General features: G+C 34.9%; 1 protein-coding gene across 3 annotated transcripts in view; it reads left to right on the top strand.

The window, feature by feature from the left end:
- Positions 1–21,236, top strand: part of LOC149799583 (transmembrane protein 43-like) — a 52,011-nt gene extending 30,775 nt beyond the window's left edge. For all 3 annotated transcript variants that reach the window (XM_089958925.1, XM_089958926.1, XM_089958927.1), the window contains 7 exons: positions 109–178; positions 1,020–1,090; positions 7,756–7,880; positions 9,576–9,647; positions 10,498–10,599; positions 12,440–12,557; positions 13,431–21,236. In XM_089958925.1, coding sequence (XP_089815051.1) covers positions 109–178; positions 1,020–1,090; positions 7,756–7,880; positions 9,576–9,647; positions 10,498–10,599; positions 12,440–12,557; positions 13,431–13,642 — 770 coding nt within the window. In that variant the 3' untranslated portion in view covers positions 13,643–21,236. The remainder of the gene's footprint in view (positions 1–108; positions 179–1,019; positions 1,091–7,755; positions 7,881–9,575; positions 9,648–10,497; positions 10,600–12,439; positions 12,558–13,430) is intronic.
- The last annotated feature ends 3,799 nt before the right edge of the window (positions 21,237–25,035 follow it).

The following is a 25,035-nucleotide window of genomic DNA, read 5'->3' as shown; positions in this document are numbered from 1 at the left end:
ACTAAGGAAAATGATACATATAATGATTTACTTTCCTAGAAATCCTAATAGTTTGCTTATTTCTCAAATTTCTTGTGTGTGAGGTTAATTAGGTTACTTCTATTACAGCTCAAGAGTGGCGATCTGACTTAATCAGGAGCAATTCTTTTAGTGATGGATTTAATCACAGAAATCCAACGTAAGTAAATTGGAATGAGACTTCATGCAGTTTTAGGTACAGATGAAGACAGATTGAAGATTACATCAAATGTACTTTAGGGGCCCCAAGTGGCTGAGTGGTCTTAAGTGCTTTACGGTTACAGATCACTGCCATCCCACTTCTGTCTGTGTGGGTTTGAGTCTCAGGCTCAGCCAGTGTGGGTGCCAGTAGCTTCTCTTGTGTCTGTGGTTCTTTTCCGGGTTTTCCCAGGTTCTTCACCACTGGCTGCCTTGTATAGCCTATTGTGTGCTGAAAAATGGCGTTAAGCCCTACAGCAACAACAACAAAGTACTTTATCTTGGACCCACAAGGAACTCTTCTTTGGAAAAATATGACCCTTTTTCCAATCCACAAATTTAAGAACAAAATCAATGAAAATGTAATTTTTTACAAAGCCAGTACTTCTGATACTCGTATATATAACAAGTTTAGGAAATTAGCTGTATATATTAATTATTTTACAGTACACATCAAATTCTCAGCTTTTAGAGTTCCTGTTTTGTGATTGCCATTTAAATTTGTAAACAAAATATTTTAAGTTTTTGTTTTGGTTTGCCCAGACTAGAAGTAAATAAGTAATGAATACTTATATAAATCAATAAATAGAAAGATGAATGAACAATAACAGCTTAAATAATATATAAATGAAATAAATTCATTTGATGCAGTCAAGTACCTTCAGATAAATTGAAATAAACAATTTAATGAATAATATTGTAAATAAATACATAAACAAATAAACTGCCAGTTGAGTGCTTTATAATAATGTATTATGATGTCAATATAATATTTTAAATTGGTAATTTTCTTCATGTTTCAGAACAATACAAGTTGAAAGCAAGAACTTGGAAGCTTATAGGGTCAATGTAGGCCAATTTGTTTTGTCCAAAGGTAAATATAGATAATAAAATTACCAATTATAGTTAGATGATACTAACTACTCTGCATTGTTCATGCTTTAACAGTTTGAAAATAAACGATTGATCAGAGTTGGGCAAATTATGACTAACAATTCACTATGGCCCACAAAATTGTTTACAATATGAATTGCTTCCTGAGATAAGCTTTGGATAAATGTGTATTCAACTATTCATTATTAAGTGTATTTATTTTAATGTAGAAAGAACATAATGTGGTTTTTATACAATAGATTGTGAGGTAATTTCAATAATATAGTAGACATATGTGACCTCTGATAACTTAACAAATTTGTAGAGTGCCCCCTCCCCTTGCAAAAAGTATTGCCCACCACTGCTGTAGTATGTGTTATATAATACCAGTTCTTGTCTGGCTGATTATTAGTGTCAGCATATTTTTAATGTAAGCTCTTTATATCATGGCCTGAAAATTTGGTTTCTAACTCACTTGTCCATGGCCATTAAGTTACTACACTGCCTATGTTTGCCTAAGCCATGCATTGGTCCAATGCCATTAAGTTACTACACTGCCTATGTTTGCCTAAGCCATGCATTGGTCCATGGCCATTAAGTTACTACACTGCCTATGTTTGCCTAAGCCATGCATTGGTCCATCAACAAAGGCTAAGGTGCAGATATTTACTACAGTACATAGACCAATAGCATCATTATTCCAAACTAATAAATTCAGATATCTGCATAGTTGGTTACTTATTGAGTCGTATACTATTTAAACTACATTTGCCATCCTGCAATGCAAAAGGTAATGGACTGGTTGTTGTAGACAGATTCCTTATACTATTTGGTCCTGCCAATAAATACTTACTGTAAACAAAATCATCTTGAAAATTTGGTTAGCCTATAGAATAGATGCTTAGTTTTAGTAGAGGCAGAGGAAAGACTAACATTTGATTGACTAATATCAAACTTAGTCTAGTGCTTCACATATTTGTTGCTAAATTAGAAGATTCGTGGCAATGTTACCAACTGCTTGACTTCCACTTGCATCAGTGCACATGTATGACAATTTTTTGGCTTTTAAAAGGGGTAGGCAGCACATTGAATTTAATAAAATCAATTAAGATATGGGCAAGTGCTGGTAATATATGACTGGTATATGGCCAAAAACAATGGGCTCTAGACATTGAACAATTTTCAGGTCATTCATACCCTGTAATGATTTATTTTTATGGTCTCAATTTTCATGGTTTTACAAATGTTATTTTTATGGGTGGTTAAATTCCTAGTTTTACAAATGTCATTTTCATGGGTGGTTAAATTCCTGGTTTTGCAAATGATATTTTCATTGGTGGTTAAATTCCTGGTTTTACAAATGTCATTTTCATGGGTAGTTAAATTCATGGTTTTACAAATATCATTTAAATGGGTGGTTAAATTCATGGTTTTACAAATGTCATTTTCATGGCTTGTTAAATTCATGGTTTTACAAATGTCATTTTCATGGGTGGTTAAATTCATGGTTTTACAAATGTCATTTTCATGGCTTGGTAAATTCATGATTTTACAAATGTCATTTAAATGTGTGGTTAAATTCATGGTTTTACAAATGTCATTTTCATGGGTAGTTAAAGTCATGGTTTTACAAATGTCATTTTCATGGGTAGTTAAATTCATGGTTTTGCAAATGTCATTTTCATGGGTGGTTAAATTCATGGTTTTACAAATGTCATTTTCATGGGTAGTTAAATTCATGGTTTTACAAATGTCATTTTCATGGGTAGTTAAATTCATGGTTTTACAAATATCATTTTCATGGGTAGTTAAATTCATGGTTTTACAAATGTCATTTTCATGTGTGGTTGAATTCCTGGTTTTACAAATGTCATTTTCTTGGGTAGTTAAATTCATGGTTTTACAAATGTCATTTTCATGTGTGGTTGAATTCCTGGTTTTACAAATGTCATTTTCATGGGTAGTTAAATTCATGGTTTTATAAATGTCATTTTAATGGTTTTGCCTGTAAGAGTTTGCTTATTGGTAGGCATTTGATTTAATTCTTCAAATACCTACAAATATGCAGAGACAAACATTCAGGAAGATTTGAATTTTTTTGAGTGAACTTGAATGAACAATCAATTGGAATAGATATTAAATCAAATTTTTATGAAATCTAAATCCTTTTTTGGTAAGGTGGATGTTAGGGTGTTAAGTTTAACAGTGATTTTACATATTAAAAGTAGACAGTGCATCAGTAGGTAATACGGTCTGTATCAGATATCCTGAAAACAAAAAGCCCCCAAGGACAAAAGCCCTTGATCTTTGATATTTACATTATTATGCATTTCTTTGTTCATTATTATAGACTTGTTTATATATTTGATTTAGATTTTTTTATTTTTTTAAACTATATTTACTTTGATGTACAATGATCTCCCTTGCACCCTATGGTTGTATTGATAGTATCTTCTGTAATGTGTATCTTGTGTAATGAATACAAACCAGTTTTATATATTTTTTCTTTTGATATGATATAGGCGTATTTTCATAAATATCAAACAAAATAATCCCATTTTTTAAAACCCATTTGTGTATCTCAGACTGGGCTACAAATCGTACTTCACAGAATAATCCAACATGTCTACTATACTGAAGCACAGTTCGTATAATCAATTTAATGCCTAATTCAACTTGAAAAATCCTAAACAGTTTTAAAGTGCGTATTATTATTACAAAACCATATATTTTCATTAAATGTAGATGTATATAGATAAAGGATTAATAGTATATTGTATAATAATACTTTTATGTTAACAGGTGTTATTCGAACAAAAGTAATCCCAATGATATCTTTTGTTACTTGCACATTCAGTTGCAGTTCAGTGTTCTGGTTCATTACACCTTTTCTTAAACAAAGACAATTACCCACTTCAACTTTGATAACTGCAATTTTAAACAGTTAACTGCTTAAACCTGCCTTAGTGTAGAATTATATTATTAAAAGTATCATGCATATAATAAAAGATTCTATTTTAACAATTATGTTAGAATTTTTTTATATTTTAATCAACCACTAACATGATTGTACGTCAAAATTGCTGTGATTCATAGCAAATAATTTAAGCAATGAAAACCATAATACACTTGTTTATTTTTAAAAATCTAGTGGGGGCTTTTGTCCTACCCACGTCAGGGTGGTTTTGGTCCTTGGGACTTTTGTCTGTACCACCTGACAGACATGTCTGGTAGATGAAAAGTTTAACTGGCACATAGTTCTCAAATATCATTTTGTTTATTATGCAATTTAATGATTTCTTAATCCATTAAGCTGCCCAATAGACACACTTAACAAAGAATAATTTAGAGGCAACTACTTATAGTTCTTTGTCAGACAATCAATAAAGATATTGCTCACTAAGCTTAATTTAAAGGCCACTAAATCTAGTTCACACATTAGTTCTTTGACAGAACTGCTCCGGTGGCCAGGTGGTTAGAGTGTCCGCCTCAGATGCGGAAGGTCATGGATTCGATCCCCAGCTGAGTCATACCAAAGACTTACAAAAATGGTACTAACAGCTGCCTCGCTCAGCGCTCAGCATTAAGAGGTTAGTGTTAGGACTGGTTGGCCTAGTGTCATGATAATGTGACTGGGTGGGGCATCGTGCTACATGTCTGCGGTATGATGCCCCAGTGCTAGACATCACTATAAAATTGCGACACTGCAGACATCATAGCGATATGACTGAAAAATTGTTAAAGCTATGTTAAAATTCCAAGTCACACACACACAGACACAGACATACACACAGAGTTCTTTGACAGACAGTCAAGATGTTGCCAACTAGGATTGATTTGTCGTTATGCTTGCACAGTTGTTTAAACACTCTTCAGTCACAAAACACGGAACAGAAGAGGTAAAAGCTTTTGTTTTGGACATATTAATAAACTTTATAATTTAACAAGCCTCAGGGTCTGTACTATAGATGTTACATCAAGTAAGTGGTATTAACCTTTTTATACATACTATGTTAAAAGAAATATTGTTAAAAGAATGATGGTGCTTTGAGAGAATCAGTTTCATTTCAGGGTAATTGCAACTAACACACATTTCTTTTAACAAAACAAATATATGCACTCATAGCCTTGCAGTGTAAGATGTTCCCTTTGTGTGGTAGACATATTCATTTTGTTAAAGAAAATATGGGGTACTTTTCACCATATAACCTCTTGAAATAGAAGCCAAAAGATCTTGAAAATATGTTGACTTGATTGTACCCTAAAAAAGGCATCAGGCTAAGTGAGACAGTGTATGTTTGGTATGACTAAAACAATCAGACTCAAATCTCTGCAATAGTTTCAGTATGGGACATGAACTATCTGATTTATACTCAAAAAATTGGCATTAAACCCATAAAATTGGCATTGAATTCTCTTGGAACAGATCTATAAGACATTGTGTATTAAGCAGTAAGATATTTACCCTCCACACACACATAAACACATACATTAGAACTATCAGGGTCATTGTCCTGTGTTGGACGACTAACATGGCACCAAGCTACAAATGTGCTGCATAATAGAACCCTAGAATATATTCACTCAAGTGTTAAAATAAGACCCTAGAATATGTTCACTCAGGTGTTAAAATAAGACCCTAGAATATGTTCACTCATGTGTTAAAATAAGACCCTAGAATATGTTCACTCAGGCGTTAAAATAAGACCCTAGAATATGTTCACTCAGGTTTTAAAATAAGACCCTAGAATATGTTCCCTTAAGGGTTAAAATAAGAACCTAGAATATGTTCACTCAGGTGTTAAAATAAGACCCTAGAATATGTTCACTCGGGTGTTAAAATAAGACCCTAGAATATGTTCACTCAGGTGTTAAAATAAGACCCTAGAATATGTTCACTCAGGCGTTAAAATAAGACCCTAGAATATGTTCACTCAGGTTTTAAAATAAGACCCTAGAATATGTTCACTCGGGTGTTAAAATAAGACCCTAGAATATGTTCACTCAGGCGTTAAAATAAGACCCTAGAATATGTTCACTCGGGTGTTAAAATAAGACCCTAGAATATGTTCACTCAGGTGTTAAAATAAGACCCTAGAATATGTTCACTCAGGCGTTAAAATAAGACCCTAGAATATGTTCACTCGGGTGTTAAAATAAGACCCTAGAATATGTTCACTCAGGTGTTAAAATAAGACCCTAGAATATGTTCACTCAGGTGTTAAAATAAGACCCTAGAATATGTTCACTCATGTGTTAAAATAAGACCCTAGAATATGTTCACTCAGGTGTTAAAATAAGACCCTAGAATATGTTCACTCAAGTGTTAAAATAAGACCCTAGAATATGTTCCCTGAGGTGTTAAAATAAGACCCTAGAATATGTTCACTCATTTGTTAAAATAAGACCCTAGAATATGTTCACTCGGGTGTTGAAATAAGACCCTAGAATATGTTCACTCGGGTGTTGAAATAAGACCCTAGAATATGTTCCCTCAAGTGTTAAAATAAGACCCTAGAATATGTTCACTCATGTGTTAAAATAAGACCCTAGAATATGTTCACTCAAGTGCTAAAATAAGGCAATATAATGTATTCACTTAAGTGTTAAAGCAAGATCATAGAATATGTTCACTTTGGTGTTAAAATATGATAATAGAATATGTTCACTCAAGTGTTAAACTAAGACCATAAAATGTTCACTCAAGTGTTGAAAAGAGACCCTAGAATATGTTCACTCAAGTGTTAAACTAAGACCATAAAATGTTCACTCAAGTGTTGAAAAGAGACCCTAGAATATGTTCACTCAAGTGTTAAACTAAGACCATAAAATGTTCACTCAAGTGTTGAAAAGAGACCCTAGAATATGTTCACTCAAGTGTTAAACTAAGACCATAAAATGTTCACTCAAGTGTTGAAAAGAGACCCTAGAATATGTTCACTCGAGTGTTAATACAAAGATAAGGAGATTTGGGAATCTGGTAGCAATGAGAAATTCATAGAATTTAGAAAGGTACTACTTGAAACCATTATTTAGAGGCAGTGATCTCCGGATGAGAAGGCAAAGTGGGAATTATATAAATCATGCTTTTAGAAGGGTGTTTTGGCCAGAAAAGCAATTTTATTTGTTTGATTTTGCCTGATAGTTTGAGTCCTGTAGTGAACCAACATGTTTGAATTTGTCATGCTAGCATCGGAACCAAAGTTAATAATATCTTGAAGGTTCTATGAATTAAACTTTGTTCCAACTCATGTTACAGAATATCAGAGTTATAGGACTTTGACATTGAGTTTTATGCTCATATTGACATTGAGTTTTGTGCTCATATTGACATCAAGGTTTTTTGCTCAAATTGATATTGAGCTTTGTACTCAAATTGATATTGAGCTTTGTACTCAAATTGATATTGAGGTTTTTTGCTCATATTGATATTGAGGTTTGTACTCAAATTGATCTTGAGCTTTGTACTCAAATTGATATTGAGCTTTGTACTCAAATTGATATTAAGCTTTGTACTCAAATTGATATTGAGCTTTGTACTCAAATTGATATTAAGCTTTGTACTCAAATTGATATTGAGCTTTGTACTCAGATAGTTTGGAGGATATTGGGCCTCGTCATATTTAAGGTTTTTCAGCCTTATGAAAATTTGAATCAATTTTGCAGGTTTGATAAACAGAATAACAGAATTTCATCCACTTCCGCTGTCATACCTGCATCCACCCCAAGATGCCCGAGTGCGGTTGTTTGATGGGGCTTTTTATCACAGCTATGACCCTCTACATCCACAGGTAATATATTTATAAAAGGGTAAGAAAAAAGTTAACAACATTGTCTAATACACTAAACCAGAATGGAAGCATGATGATTACAGAAATATCAGTTTTATTACATATGTTAGAAATGTGGCTGAAGTCTGTTAGATCTGAAATGTTGAGCATGTGTGATGTAAAATCACTGTGTTATTTCTTTACCATTCTGCTGCCTGAGTTGAAATTAATTATAGTACAAGTCACATAGGTCATGTATGTGCATTTACTTATTTTAAATTAAATATAAATTGTTCTGTTATAATTCAGCACTAATTTTCTTTAACCAAAGTCTGTTCACTCTTTATTATTTAATGCTCTGCAACTTAATTGTCACCAAGAAACTTCCAAACAAAAATTATCTATTGCTGTTGACTTTTACAATGGTGGCCATGTACAAAACTTAGGTCAAAATAAGAGCGCATTGAGTGACATTGTCACAATTAAGGGACGTACAGATTTGTTTATCAATATTCATATCTTTCATTGTGACATCACAGCATGCGACATTCAATCTAGATTGTACTGGATCACATCTTGGGTTCATTTCGTCCAAAAATGTCTACATACTTTACCATTGATTTTGCCATAAGCACCTCTTGGCACATCTAAATAAGACCTTCCAAAGGAATATGAATGTGTACAAATCCAAATGAAGTGAGTACTTGCCACTAAAAGGTATGTAGAATCAAATTCTAAGAAATTACACCCATTACTGAAATAGTCTGTGTTAAGTACCAACATGACCCATCTGACTTGTACTATAGAAAAGGTCAGATTGCAAAAAAATAAATAATTGCTTTTTGATGCCATAACACTATGCATACCTACCATCTTGGGCTCATCTCCCTTTGAATACATTTAGGATTATCTGGATGGGCAGTTCTGAAGTGAAGAAACCATGTTCTGTAAATCTAAACCTAATAAGGCAGTTAACAATAAGGACTGTTCCATTTAAACATAAATGGTACCCAGGAAAGGCAGTTTTTAAAACAAAATATATTTCAGAGTACTTAGATTGCTCACAGTCCATATTAAAATGAAAAGCAAATTCTAAGTTGCATCTGTGGGTGAGTAGCCCACATTAAAAGTGCCTTCCCTTGGTCCTGGGTATGTTTTATTGGAACAGCCCTAACCAAAATTGTTTACTGTATGTCCAGGTTGTGTCAGACTTTGATTAACTTGTGCAGTGAGGACACAGTTTTCGAGTGAAAAAATAAGTTTTGAATTTGAACCATGTTTTGGTTTTGTGCCCACACATCAGAAAGTAAGAATTCATGATGACTGCACTGTAATTGCTCCACTGATGTTAAATATTTCAAATCTAAATTTGTGTTCTGTATCATTATGCATTACTAAATTTATTTACAAATCTTGTGTTCACGAATATGGCCATCTGTGGTCATTTTATTTCTGAATTATTAATTTGTCGAAAATATAGGTAGTCTTTTTAAGCTGTGAAAAACAATTAACTAGAAACAATGTGTACACTAAATATTTTTTCTATGGCTATGTGATTTTATTGTGAGCTCTGTTAATGCAAAGTGTTCTTTTTCCTCTTTTTTATATATTTTTTTATACTAATTGTGATTAATTTAGAGACATCTTGTAAACGATTATTAAGTCAATATGTTTTATTTCTGATCTTCTTTGTACTAAAATTGATTAATTTTACAGATTGGAGACTTGAAGGTGCGTTTTGAGTATGCAGGGATCAGTGGAGAATCCCCACTTGGGTCACCTACCCAGGTAGGAAATCAAGATACCTGTAATTATCATATATAAGTGCTTATATGTCAAGACCAGCTGCAGACAACATAGAGTCTAATCTGCAATTAAACATCTGTGTTGTTTGTTCTATTGATTACTCTTAACAAACTGCTTAGACCCAGATCTACCGGAACATTATGCAACAGCAGATCTGGGTCTGTGCAGTTTGCAGCTGGACTCAACTTCTCTGTGAGTTTATATGGCACTGTAAATTAACAATAAAACTTTAATAATGTTCAGATTTCATTATCTGGACATAGGCAATCTTCCCTTAGAAATCAGGTATAACATGCAGTGTTCTCCTTTAATAACTTTGAATCACCAGCACACTACTTGGTATGTATAGATCTTAAAATGGATAATTTTACCTTGAATGTCAACCAGATTTAGAATGAACCTTAATATTGATATGACCTTGAATTGTGTTGATTTTTCTCATTCCATGATATATTTTACATCAGCTTACTGTCCTCCCGATTTAGTTTGTGCAGCAATTTTTACGAATGTTAAATTTAACCCAAATTTGGTATGCCATTTTATCTTGATAACCCCTCAGATGAATTTCATGTTAAGCATTCCATCGTCGTCATTTAGATTAGCAATTGCCTTTGATTGGCGTTCAACATAAATCAGGTTTCTACAGCACGTTATCTTATCAACATTAGATTTCAACTAAATTTGTCATGCACCTTGATAGGATGAGATATTTAATGCTTATTCTCCAGATTTTGGCTTCCTAAAACAAACTTAGAAAAAGACCAATCTATTTGTGATGAACCTATTTTTATTAGCTCTAGTTAATTATCTATTAACTAATTATATATGACAGGTCAGTATAGTAGCCAGACAGTTGGGATCAGAACTTCTTCCATACAAGACCCTGGCTGGGGACGAACTGGAATTACTCTACTATGGAAGGCTGTCACCAAAGGTCAGGATTTGTTCATATGTTATTTATAGCTCTTAAACTTTTAATTCTTGTAGAAATCAAGCTGGATGTAGATAGGATGAAGGATTCCAAAACAGCATAATCTAAGCATAACATGAGCCATCTCTACATTTCATACCATAATTACAGAAAACTGTATGAAAAACTTAATTTGTTTTTGTTGTCTACCTAGAGCTGCAGTTAAAATTCTTGTCACAGATAAGCTAAGTCCACCTAGATTAATAAGAGAGTATATACACAAAACAAAATGATAAATTATATGCATAAGACTCACTTTAACTAATCTACATGTCTACCTTTTGCTGAATGGTTGTGAAATCCACAAACGATGAATCCTGTATTACATTACTATCAAATTCTCTTTCAAAATTTATAAAATTCTTTGATTTGTCCTTTTTCTGATGCAACTTGCTTTTAAGTTTAACAAAATCCCTCTCGTTTAATATTTTTAAGTCATATTACATCCATGAGTCATATTGATAAAGCTGGTTCCGATTAATATCTGGTGCCATTTTTTTCCCCAATTTAGTCTGGTCCACTAGTTGTGTGTGTATCAAAGTATAATCAGTGATACATGGTTTCACATCGAAACCAGTCTGTTTTCTTGGAACTGTTTCATGTACAGTTACTATAAATAGAAATAAGGAAATTAGATGGAAGTCTTCTAATGGTGGATAGATGTGTAGTAGCCAATAGTCACACTATGAGCCTCAAACTGTAATTATTATTTTTTTGTCTTGGTCACTCCTTATATAGCCTGATGTCTTTGATCTGAACTTGGAAAGTTTTTTTTTTTTAAATTTTAAAAGGGGTACCTGTTTTCCCATTGTATTACCTGGGTTATTATCAGCAGGCGAGTACCCTGGTACCCATTGACAGCTTTATTATTAGCCCTCTGTTCACTACACCACATGGTTTTTATAGATGTCATGTAATAGGCTTTGTTTAGTTTGCTGCTTGTAAATATTTACAGCATTGGTAACTTTGTAAAAGATTATGCACATAATTTAATGATACAGGAGCTATCCAAAGTGAAAATTTTGCACATCTAAATACAAGAGTTTAAGTATCATTTTTTTGCTAATTCTTTCCTTAATGTGTGGAGGATTCAAATGTGGCACTGATAGGAAAAAGTTGACACGAATTCTTTGTACTGCACATAATGCAACATTATGCATTAGGTTCATATTGCTGACAAAAATTTCTTTGAACTGCATCATCCTGCAGGATCTTTCTTGGTCATATTGTAGGTTCTATGAAAGCAATCATATGCACATGTCCAGAAAGTACATCATCTTGCATTTTCAGTTTTGTCATGCACATTGTCTTGCATGTTGGAGTACAAAACAATACTGTGACAATCCTAAGGATGTTGTACCTGAGTTGTCAGATGTATTCAATAAAGACATGTCTTAAAAACTGAATCTCTTCATAATAAGGGTAAGTGATGTCCATTAAATACAACTCTATTGCATTGAGAGAGTTGCTGCATGCAGATCATCTGTGCAGAGAGAAGTAAGTTTGACTTTTTAATAGTATTTATTGACTGGCATCATTTTGATTGCTGTATAACTTTTACATATTTTTGCTTTTAAAAAAAATGGCAGCATTACAGATGAAAGACCAGTATGTGTTCTGTTTTTCACACTTTGTTTAAAACTTGTAGGTAATATATTTGTAACTGATTTCCAGTCAGTATAGAAGAAAACCTTTCATTTTGTTTGCAACAACAATACAATTGATTTCCATAAGAATAAATGAATTCCCATTAAATAGGAGTCAGATGATTGACACTGGACTGTATTTTCTTTTCCTGTTACAGGAGATATTTAATAAAGAGAAGGTACAGAACACCATGGTGACCTGGGGAATTAGATTTGGAGGCTGGCTGTTGATGTTCATTGGATTCTCCCTCATTACAAGTTTGATCACAACTATAGGTAAGTAGTCAGAGCATTTTCATGTGCCAGTGCAACAGTTGTAGGACATATAATGTTACCCTTATCCATCACACTTTGGTTAAGTTTTGTGGTTAAGTCATTTTCTTCCTCAGATTTTGTGTTCCATTAATACATTTCTTGTTCTAGAAAAAAGTACTGTTTAGTAAAAGCAAGGAATCTTCAGGCTGCACTTTCAAAGAATTCTCAGATTCACTTATTAAATGAGATTTTAAATCATTTTTTAAAATCATATTGTTGATAAATATTGATACATTTGAATTAACAAGGAAAGAAAAATCATTGAAATTATGCAGTTATGTGTCTTTTTATTCACAAAAATGGAGTTGAATATTTGCAAATTTGAGAAAATCCTGAATTTGGCTACATTAAAAGGGTATGCAGTATTACCTATTCTGTCTCTATCATATGTCTGTCACACCTTGGTCATATTTTGCAAATGCCAGCTGTACTCACTTATAAGTCGAGTCCAACTGCAAACAACATAGATTATAAGCTGCCAACACATAATACATTGACAGGTTAAGGGTCAGTATTATTTGTTTTACTGATTACTCCTAACAAATTGCATATATCCAGATATGCCAGTGCATTATAAAATGGCAGATCGGGTTCTGTGCAGTTGGCAGTCGTACTTGGATACAAATGAGTATATACGGTTGATTATTTTTTACATATAGTAATGGGGCATCTTTGCTCCATAAACACACCAAAAAAATGCCAAACTGAATGTAAACTAATAAAGTAAATTTCTGTGATATATATTGACATGCTTCTGTTAAACTGAATATCTTTAATTAAATGAACCTGACATGTAAACACAATTAGTACTTACTTCCTTACAATCTTTTACAGTTGACTGGATACCGATTGTTCGTGAGCTTGTCATGATGGGAGTGAATTTGATGAACCTGGCTTTCTCGATCAGTTTGTCATTGACTGTTATTGCCATGGGCTGGATTGTATACAGACCTTTCCTAGGAATCTCTATACTGGCAATGGCTCTGGCCCCACTTTTCTTGAGCAAGTTCCAGTCCAGGGAATCATATAGGACTAGACATGACTAGTTATATCCAGTATTTGATAGGGCAGGGCTATACAAATTGTATAAAAGCCAGCTTTCCCCGGGCAAGCTGCCTGGAAAAATGAACTTGCCCTTAGGAGATTTGAGCTTGTCCCATGACAACATAATAAAACTGTAAAACTTGATAAAGTTAGAATATTAGATTGCTTTTAATAGTTTTGAGATATTTTCTTAGGTGGTTACAGCACATTAGATCATTTCTGAGTTGTACTCTAGCCAGAGATGATCAATATACCTCGATGACTTGAACCTCATACTGGCTATTTTTATTTAAAACAGATTAGTTAGATTTGTTTGTGGAAATATCACCAAGTTTCCTCTTTTATTAAAATAGCTGAGTCCTCTCCAAATATATGAACAATAATGAAAGCAGGACTTGTACACTGTAAACTTGAGCTTGCCTGGGCAAAATTTATTGCTTGTTCTTGGAGTTGGGCAAGTGGATTTGTAAAGCCCTGGATAATGTATGCTTGTGTTTGTGTATGATAGATTTTTCCTGTGAACTTAATCAGTATTCATTTGTTACAATAGAATGTGTAGTTCATATTTATAATTGTATGTGATATATGATAATGTTATTCTTAGATCTTGGGTTTTTATTATTGTATTGTTGGCAGCTTAGCAAATAAATTGAAAAAATGATTTCTGCTTAAATTTGCTCTTATAGGAGAGAAAAATCAATACCTTTAATTTATAATCACGTTTTGTCTTTAAATTTCATGCTTTTTCTTTTAGAAATCCATTTGTTTTGTAGAGTATGTTCAAGTAAGTTTCATTTTGATTCATTTTAGAGGGAAGAAAGTTGATTTTCTTTTAATTGTTTTTTTTTATTCTGTGTAATGGAGATTACAGTAGTCAAACTTGCTATATCTGTCACCTTTAGTTCGCTCTGCATAAAGGTCCTATTGAAATAGTTCTTTCTATTTATGATTTTTATATTTAAGAACAGTTCTCCTGAAAGTACAGCACAAATAACATATTATCACGATATACATATACTTATTTATTCCATGATAATGATTGTCTTAATATTGTATGTTTTTGCACAGAGAGACTGTCAAAAAGTTTACTTTTCTTTGAGGAATCATGTATGTATTACATTCCTACAAAAAATGTAGGGGCCCTGAGTGGCCGAGTTGTCTAAAGCGCACAACCGTTATGGATCACTGCCATCTCACCTCTGTCTGCATGGGTTCAAGTCTTGGGCTCGGCTAATGTGGGTATGTGAGAAAGCTTGCCAGTAGCTTCTCATGGGTGGGTGGTCCTTTCTGGTGGTTTTCGGGTTCTTCCTCCACCATTAATACTGGCCACCATGTATAGCCTATCTTGTGCTGAAAAAAGGCATTAAACCCTGTAACAACAACAACAACAAAAAATATACAAGACTATCTCAGTATCCAGACCTTTTTTTATCTCCCATGATGACTCTAACAAGCCAGAGTTGACTCTTAATAGACACTTGTCTTGTTAGAGTCATCATGGAAGATGAGAAAGTGGAACCGATTGATACTGTAATAGTCTTGTAATGGAGCTATATTTTTGGTAGGAATGTAATACTAACATAGTTTTTATAGAGGGTGTAGTAAAGATGCATTATTATTAGTATTTACAAAACTGTTTGTAACTGTTTATTTGTAAATAATATTAATAATAATGGATCTTTATTATGTTTGTCCAGAATATGGAGTGTGATAGGCGGATAGTGTGAGCATAATACAATCAGGCATGCAAGTATTTTTAGTATTGGTTGAATCAAATTTTTTATCATGAAGGTAATCAGAATAGAGTTGTTTATTGGAAATATGCTGAATAATTTCAGATGGACCTTTCTGTAAGGAAGAAGGCTGAGCTTTCTCAAATGAAGCAGGCTGGTTTCAGTCTGTTTTGCAGTAACACAAGTACAGTTTGGCTTTTATAAAACAAATGTTTAGTGATTTGTGATGTAAAGTTAAATGAAGATTCATCTGAAAAAAATATTGTATTCACTGCAATACAATATAATTTCTCTGGGATAGATGAAGAACATTATATTCCACATATTGTCTTGTATAAGTGGAGTCCAGCTGCTAACAACATTGACACAGACCTGCGTTTACAATGTCCTGCCAGATCAGAACCTGTGGTATTCTACTGATTACTCCTAACTAACTGCATATACCCAGATCTGCTGGCACATTGTTCAATGACAGGCAGGTTTCGGTTTGTGCAGTTTGCAGTTGGAATTGACTTGAAAGCAAATTATTAAGGTGTGTCGTTCATGTCACACAGCTTACATATGACATCACATAGTGTCACTCAGCTGTGCTCACTCCATTTTACCTAATTCATATTTTAGTGTATGATTCTATTACAAAAATATATTAAGTGATATGAAGATAGGTTTTGCCAAAGATTTCAATATTATGCCATTTAAATTTGATTTTACAGGTTCTATTTACTAGCAAGAAAGGCAGATTGTATTATGATGTCCATTTGTCTGTCTGTACATCTTAGGTTGTTTTCTTGTTTCAGCAAACTAACTTTAGGTTTACACCATTTACCTGTACTAAATCTGGCTAAGACTGAGGCAAGTAAGACACCTTTATATTTTGGTTTTGCATTAAGAATTCAATATTGCAATGATTATAAATAGTTAAATTATTGTTTCTGCACAATAACTTGAATTGTACACCTCATATCTGGACTGAGCTTCCTTCACCTGAGGCAACGAAGATGTTTAATTTGAAGTTGATAGGTCACTGAAATGCAAATTGGTTTCATTACAATAACTTAAGTTCTAGACATAATGGACCAAACTTGATAAACTACTAGCACTTAAGAAGGACACGTGTTGGTTTTGGTCCCAACAAGTCAAAAGTTGAGGTCACAGCGACTGAGGAAGAAAAAAAATGATTTCTCACAATTTCTTCTGTTTTACAACAGCTCCTTTGACCAGACATAGTGCAGTTCTTATACTGGAGACAATAAAAACATTTTGTTTTGGATCAATTTATACATGATCAAGGTCACTATGGCCTACATCTATGATTGATGGTTTCCACACAGAAGATTCTGAACTGAACTGCAATGTGGAAAGTTTTCAAAGTCTCGGATGAAAGAAAATAATGATTAAACTGTATGTTTTATACTTTGATTATACAAATTGTACCCTTTACTTCTTTTCCAGACATTGTTTTTTTCATTTGTCCCCACACTTCACTGATCCCATGTTGCTTATAGATTTTTATCACTGCATGACCCACATGATAAAAAAATGCAGCATGGTTATATCATCGCACAATATTTGTATTATTGTTTTGGTTTTGAATGGTCCACTACAAGTCATTAATTATGACATGTGACTGAATCCACTTTCAGTCATTATCTACTTTCAGCTCTGAATACTTTACTACACATATTGTTGTTCAGCACAAAATCCTTCCGACATGCCTTTGACATATTTATAACACATTTGGTAGTTCAGCATAAAATCGGTGTGTGATACCATTCTGGTGGCCTAAGTGGTTGAGGCGTCCACATCAGATATGGTCAGTGGCAAGCTCAAATCCCAGCCGAGTCATACTAAAGACTTATAAAAATGGTACTAGCAGCTGCCTCGCTTGGTGCTCAGCATTAAGAAGTTAGTGCTGTGACTGGTCAGAATGGTGTCCGGAAAATGTGACTGGATGTGACATAATGCTACATGTCAGTGGCATGATATCCCAGTGCTAGACATCACTATAAACTACCAGACTGCAGACATTGTAGCAACATGATGGAATTTTTTTAAAGCTGCGTTAAAAATCCCAAATCACACACATACACAAAATCTTTGCAAAGTACACAGATGGCAGTTTTCATTGTCCACACAATACAGGCTACTCTGGTATTGTCCATGTTGCATTTTTTAAAAATCTTTCCTATTTACATTTGTTGATTTGTACATAATATCAGTTATAGATTATGTATGATAGATCTTTCACATCAGATGTTTTCTGCTGTGGTGGTTTTAAGAATTCTTGTACACTGAATTGCAACACTTATTTTTTTAAACTGCACTGCTTCATGAAATGGTAAATTGAGGTATGGTATGGCATGGTGTTGTGAAAACCAAGGTTAAAGGTAATTTGCTAAAAAGAAAAGGAATGGGTGGGAGGAGAATCCCATACATTTTTGGTAGATGGTTTAGCATGATGTAAATAAGTCAGGATTATATTATAGTACATGCAACACTAAACAGCCCATCCATAATTACCAATATGTTGGAACACTGTATTTGTTGGGACACCATAAATAAATATTTTGTGCACAGTATGTTTTGGGACATGTCATTATTTTTTGAGTTGTAAGTTGTGAGACACTTTTTTAAATCGTTCAAAAATTGCATGTCGGAAAATGCACTCCAACTGAAATTTAATTTGTAAAATTATAATACTGTGTACTTGAGATAAAACTCTTCAATCCACTGCAGCATCATCTCATCAACTCAACCCTTCTCCCTCACATGTACAATCCATTCTTTCAGTGCATATTTTTTTAGCCTTGTCAAGCTGTGAAAATTAACATTGGAGTCAACACATCTCCTGAAGCAGAAACTGCAAGGACTAAAGTCAGATTTTTAAAAAAATCCAATTCTTACACTATTAAGCCCCTTGTTGTCATCATTCCATCCAGGAATGAGATCATAATACACTAGAATTTCATCCATGTTAATATCATATTGTCAACAAAATCATCTCCTCTGGCCTTCAAGAATTCATCAATGATTTTGTTTTCTCCAAATCTTATGGGCAACACCGGTTCGTCGATGTCCGTGCACAAAGCACTATATTGTGTCACTTTAAAATTGTTCCATTGTTTCATTTTTTTTCAAAATTCCCTTGAATACAGGTTAAAAGGTTATCTTTGCCAATTTTGTATATTCAAAAGAAGAAGAATAAAAATTGGCACGCTTAACAAGAATCCAAAGTCAGATTCTGAGGTCAGCCTGCTTTGTAATAAAATAACATTTGTATCGATATCCTTTAAACAAGAATCAGCTTAAAAGTATCCAAAGTCAGCTTCTGAGGTCAGCATGCTTTGTTATAAATGCAACGCTAATCTTTGATGTCCTGTTGGCAAGTTCACACAAGAGTTTACTGCTTGCTGCCAGTTGCCACCCCGGGCTTCTATTTGCCTGGCATCTGTAGTCATAATTAATACAAACACCTATTGATGTCTGTGGGTATACATAACAATAACTTGCTTTAATAACACTTTTTGTAACTCATGCTGTCTCAAGTGAATGAGTTTTCAAATAATTATTTTTATTTGTGAGATACTGTCATATAGTTGACCTGGATATATTTCAATCTCGGTTATTTTGCACCTAACACCATGTCATGCATGAATGGCAGATTCCTTCAAGTAATTGGTTGATTATTTACCTCTTGTTTGCAATTTTGTTGAATACAGTTTTCAGTCGGATAACGTATTCAAACCTTTGAGTACAAGCAAACATGACTGCTCCAGTGGCCTAGTGGTTTGAGTGTCTGCCTTGGATGCCGGAGGTTGTGGGTTCCAACCCTAGCCAAGTCATACCAAAGACTTATGAAAATGGTACTAACAGCTACCTTGCTGGGCTCTCAGCATTAAGACCTTAGTGTTAGGACTGGCTGGCCTTGTGTCAGGATAATGTGACTTGGTGGGATATCATGCTACATGTCTGCGGCATAATGCCCAAGTGCTAGACATCACTATAAACTGTCACACTGCAGACATCATAGCGATACAACTGAAAAGTTGTTAAAGCTACATTATAAATCTATATCACACACAACTAAACATGATTTGTTTCTCAATGTTCAGTACGTCAATGAACAAGGAGTTGTGTGTTATTGGATATAAGCGATGCACACTACAGTAAGGATCTCTATGCTACATATACAGAGTTTGTGGATATATTTTATTCTTTAATGCTCATGATAAAAAAGAGGAATAAATGATAATGGTTTCTTTCATTTTATTATCAAATAAGCATTTTGTTTATCAATTTTATTTCAATGTGCAGTGAAGGGGGGGGCACAAATTCAACACATTTATTTTGTTAAGTCGTGGGAAATATTACCTAGGTTAAAAAAAGTTTCCCCATAAGTTTATTGTGTCCCAACATATATGGTAAATACGGTAATGTGAGAACTGGCAAATTCAAGTGTAGAGCTCACCAGTGTTTATCAGATATGACTATTAGGTCAGACATAACATTTGCTCACCACAAAATTATATCAGGGACCTAAATGATCATACAAAGACATTCCATGTTTATAATTTGGTACCCTTACACAGAAGTGTACCGATAAAGTTGTCACAGTTTCTGATTGATGAAAATAATGTTGAAACCCTATTTTATAATAGAAATGTCACATTTACCCATTTTACAGACCTTGTAGTTTGTGTCATCAACATGTTTAAGAGCATCCATTTTTTTGGTAATCTTTCACATTCTCATTGTGACATCATACCAGTCAAGCATGAAAGCCATATTTTTCAGGAAGATCAGAATAAAAAAATCTCAGAGCCTTATCAATCTAATTTTTCACCATTAGAAAAAATGCAGCCTGTTTATGTGATATTTTAAAGATCAAAATATGTATACAGTGTTTATTTGCATGATTCTTATACACCCTGTAGCTTAAAGTACTGTGATCTTTTGAAACCACATTTTCCCTGAAAAAAATTTAAATTTGGATAATGTCATGATTTTGTGTTTTTCCTAATGGAGAATCATATGTTTCAAAAATGCACATCAAAATAGAAAAAGAAACAAACATCGGGTATCCATGGAGACTCTATCAATTCATATGGATGGTTTAGCATATAAATAAACTGGAGTGATTTCCAGGATGTTTTTCACACACAAGTATCAGAATGCAAATTAAACACACACCAAATGGCTAGTGGGCACATGTGACTCTATTCAGAACCAACCATAATTAATATGTGGGTTAGAAAATCCAAGTGCTGAGCACCTGCTCTTGCTTTCCCTGTGTAACTAACAGACCGTTCATGATTATTATGCCTCACCTGAAACCTATTCTACCTAAAATTGTGTAATGGTCTAAATATAATCTCCCAAAACAATGTATGTTTACACTCTGGGACCTATTCACAAAGTCTGGCCCTGTTTTTAAATGGCCATTTCCCTGAGTGTAACTGATGCTATTTTTCTCCAAACCACTTATTTTGCCCCAAAACTGACATGTTCAGACTGGATGATCTTGATGGATTTTAAGGATATGATAAGCCAGTGAATACTTGGAGTTGGAGAAAACACATTGGTTATATCAGTTTTAATTTGTTTTTGGAGAGATTGTGACTTTTTAATAAATATATACATTTTCATATTGCATATATTTGTATGCAGTATACAATTTATGTATTTTGAATTGAGCACGGGAATGAGAGAGAATCACAAATGTATATTTTCTGATACTTGGAGTTTTCCTGTTAACATTATTTAAGAGCAGTTGGTGGCAATAAGTATTCATATTTACCTACCAGTATATAATATGATGTCTTTCATGCCTAAATTATACAGATGAAATAAATACATAACATGCTGCAATATTAATCGTTTTCTTTATATTGGTCACTTATTTTGTTTTTAACTTTTATTGGATGTCAGCATGCTGCACAATTTGTTATTTACTAAGATTCTCATTTTATATAAAATTTGAGTGGCTGGAGGTTGGGTAGGGATGTAAAAGTGATGATTTTCCAAGTTTTTTTATTTTTTTTATGTCCAGGCCATAGACATTTAGTATAAAAAATTAATGCTAACTTGACCTTTGCTGTGCACCAATTTTATTCCTTGTCTTGGACTTTGCAAATAAGGATTTTTCTTTCCTATGAAAACATTTGAACTATATAATATTGCTGCATTATTATCTATTATCATGATCTTCGTGAGTAGTGAAGTGGGCCACCCTAGCGACAATGGGAATTAGCATTACAGAACCCCTTGGGCCACTCTAGCGACAAGGGAAATTTAACATGGAGAAAACCCCTGGGTCACTTTAGCGACAATGGGAAATTAACATGGGAATATATTTTGGGCCTGTTGAGCGACAAGGGAAATTTAACATGGGAGATAAATAGCAATTCTAGGGACAAGGGGAATTTAACATGGGAATAGAGTTTGGGCCTGTCTAGGGACTAGGGGAAATGGAACAGGGTCGGGACCCTATTTTAATATGGTCCCGACCTGATGGGTCTCTATTTTTTTTTTTTTTTTTTTTTAAAATAAAAAAAAATAAAAAAAGGGGTAGGCAATTGAAAGTCGATCTCTTTTCGAGAAATGTGGGTGGCCCTGAAAAGGGCCTTTGGGTTTATATATGCCCTTAACATGAAGGGCATCTGTGACTTCTTCTTGTCCTTAGGCTTCGTCTCACTGTAGGACCGTAAATCAGGACTCTTTTGAGGCATCCTTGCCTCTCCACGTAAATCCTACGTATCCATAGGTTGCTGGCGGTCCTATGGACAACTGTCCATTCGGATCGGACATACATCGGTATGTCCGTCCTGAACATCATCGTAGACAAAAGGGTGGAAGATTCAACGTCAGTCCACATGCTGAGGCGACGAGAACAGGTAAATCAATGCAGTGAACTGCGCTTATTTATAGGTAGAGGAAGGATTGAAACGGATTGAGTTCATTGACCAATCCAAACACGCGTTACAAAATTCAGTCAGCTCGCATCCAATCCGAAGAGAACAGTCTGTGACATCACGTGGTCTATATAGATTCGCTAGTGCCTGTGCGCTGTCAATCCATGCGACAGTGATTCAACATGACGGAAACTCAGAAAACGATCAATTGGGGTGCACCAGCAGTGGAGACCACCCAAGGGAACCCGGACTTACTTTCAGAAGAGGTGAATTGGGATTTTGTGGATTTTCTTACCTCGCAAGAATTTGTTCCGGAACCTTCGTCACCTTCATTACCACACGTGGAGAATTTTAGACAGAGACAGAAAGAAGAATTGGAGAAATTTATACAACAACAAAAGGATGCGGAACAAGCTTTTCTTTTACAGCAACAACAGCAAGAAGAGGTAAGAAAAAAACAACAACAACAACAAGAAGCAGCAGCAAAGAAACAAGAGGGTGAAAATCAAACGGTCACGGTACTGTTAGACATTTTAGCGGAGTTAAGAAGTCTGAAACAAATGTATCAGGCTTCTTTATCACGACCGAAGAGAATACGACCTTCCCGAGCTAAACACGCCAACCCTGTGACTAAGCCTACCGTACCACCCTTAGTGATTTCAACCAAATCATCATCATCAGAAGTAGGCCTCGGCCGTGGCAAAGGCTTAAGGCAGTTAAAGTTGATTGCTTAAACTCACCCCTACACCAAAAACCAAAGGCCCTTTTCAGGGCCACCCACTTCTCTCGAAAAGAGATAGACTTTCAATTGCCAATAACTCAAAAAAAAAAACAAAAATAAACATTTTACCCCTATAGTACGTGTATATGAGTGCATGAGTGTAGCTTATTTAAAATCAAAACTCAAAGACACCTTTTTATACCTAATTTATTCTTTTATCAATAGTTACAATCCAATTCACAATTCACAACAGAGCACTTTAAAAAGTACATTCACTTCTTCTGTCTCACTGTTTAGTCTGTTTTTTAAATTTCTTCACCGTCACAGTCTTTTCCTCCTCTTCCTCCTCACTTTCTTCCCTTCTTCTTTTCTTCTCCTGTTTCTTTTTCTTCACCTGGCTGCTATCTTCCTCCTCTTCTTCCTCTGAAGAATCCCTCTCTTCTTCTCACTCCTCTTGTTTCTGTTTTGGGCAATCTGGAGACCAGTGTCCTTTTTCTTAGCAAGTATCTTCACTTTTATCTCGAAAAGAAGGAGAGTAGTCCGAAGGCTGGTCTGAAGAAAATTTTCTAATGACCCCTCGCAAAGCTCTGATGAAACGTTCGATTTGGCTAGTCTCTTCCATCGTTGTGCTCGGTTTGAGAGTGAAATGAATAGTGAAAGGACAAGACACACACCCTTTTATATACGCTGGTCTGCCATGACTATAAATTAGTCTATGGTGTTTAAACTTGAGTCATTTGACGTTTTGCACTCAAGATGAAACGATCCAATTCATTTGAGAAGAAAGAAGAAGAAAGTAAGAGGCAGAAACGTGATCTATCGCCTCGTACCAGGGCTGAAGTCTTGGCACAAATTCATGCCAGTGATTTTGAAGAGGACATGAGTGAACCAGAATCCGAACCCTCTAAACAAAGTTCACTACCCTCAGTCAACCCTGAAGAGTACTATTCCATTCGAGAGACGGAAAAGCGCTCCTCTAGAAAATTTAGAACCACGGCTTACAAATACACGGTGAAGTTTAAAGATTTCAAGGCTGAAGCACCGTTAGAGAAAGCAGAAGGGTTCATCACCGGGGTGTGAGATTCTTTGCTCACCACACTCAAGCGACAATGTCAACCCAAAGAAGACGATCGCTTGAGACTTTCCATACAACACGACGGTTTGAAATCCCCTGTTTGGATCGAGTTTAGCACCCCTGAAGAATTGACTGCTTCCAAAGTCATGGACAAGATTCAACACGTACAACAATCCAATGACAAGTTTGACATCACCGATGGAAAAGCCACACTGGACATGACCCACGTCTCTCCTCCTCAAGGGACTGGCCGCAAAAAGTCTTATTGGTGAACGACCTTCGCAGCACCAAAACGAGTCTCGTCCGAATTCACAACCCTCAAGACCAGATGTGTTTAGCCAGGGCCATCGTGGTGGGACGAACCTATGCTAACAAGAATGACACGGTAGAATGGAAAAGAGCCTGGAAAACTATTCAACGATCCGACCGAGCCAAACAACGAAGTGAAGCAGAACTCCTGTTGCAACAAGCCGGCCTGTCCACAGACACACCCTGTGGCATTCCTGAAATGCAAACATTGCAAGATGTCCTAGCTCCACGCTACACCTTGAAAGTGCACCCTCAAGAAATGCGCGGGCCTCTGTTGTTTCGAGGGAAAGACTTTAAGGATGGAAAATACATTCATGTCTATTATCACGATGACCATTTCGATACCATTACCAGTATCACTGGATTCCTGGGATACAGATATTACTGTGAGAAATGTAACTATGGCTATAACAATCGAAAGCAACACAAGCATTGTGTATTGAAATGCTCAGGATGTTTGGCCTCACCACCCTGTCTGAGCGAAGGACCAGTACATTGTTCAACTTGTCTGCGCAAGTTTGTCATCCCTACCTGTTACCAACAACATTTGAAGACGCAAGGATCACAGCAGAAATGTGCTTGTCAACTGCTCAGATTGTGCCCTACGTGTGGACAAGGCATACGTACCAATAATGCCAAGGCACAC

Source organism: Sinohyriopsis cumingii, chromosome 5 (assembly GCF_028554795.1).
Source record: "Sinohyriopsis cumingii isolate HCF-2022 chromosome 5, ASM2855479v2, whole genome shotgun sequence".
Lineage (NCBI taxonomy): Eukaryota > Metazoa > Mollusca > Bivalvia > Unionida > Unionidae > Sinohyriopsis > Sinohyriopsis cumingii.
Note: the sequence above shows the minus strand (reverse complement) of the source record. Positions and strands in the feature narration are given on the sequence as shown.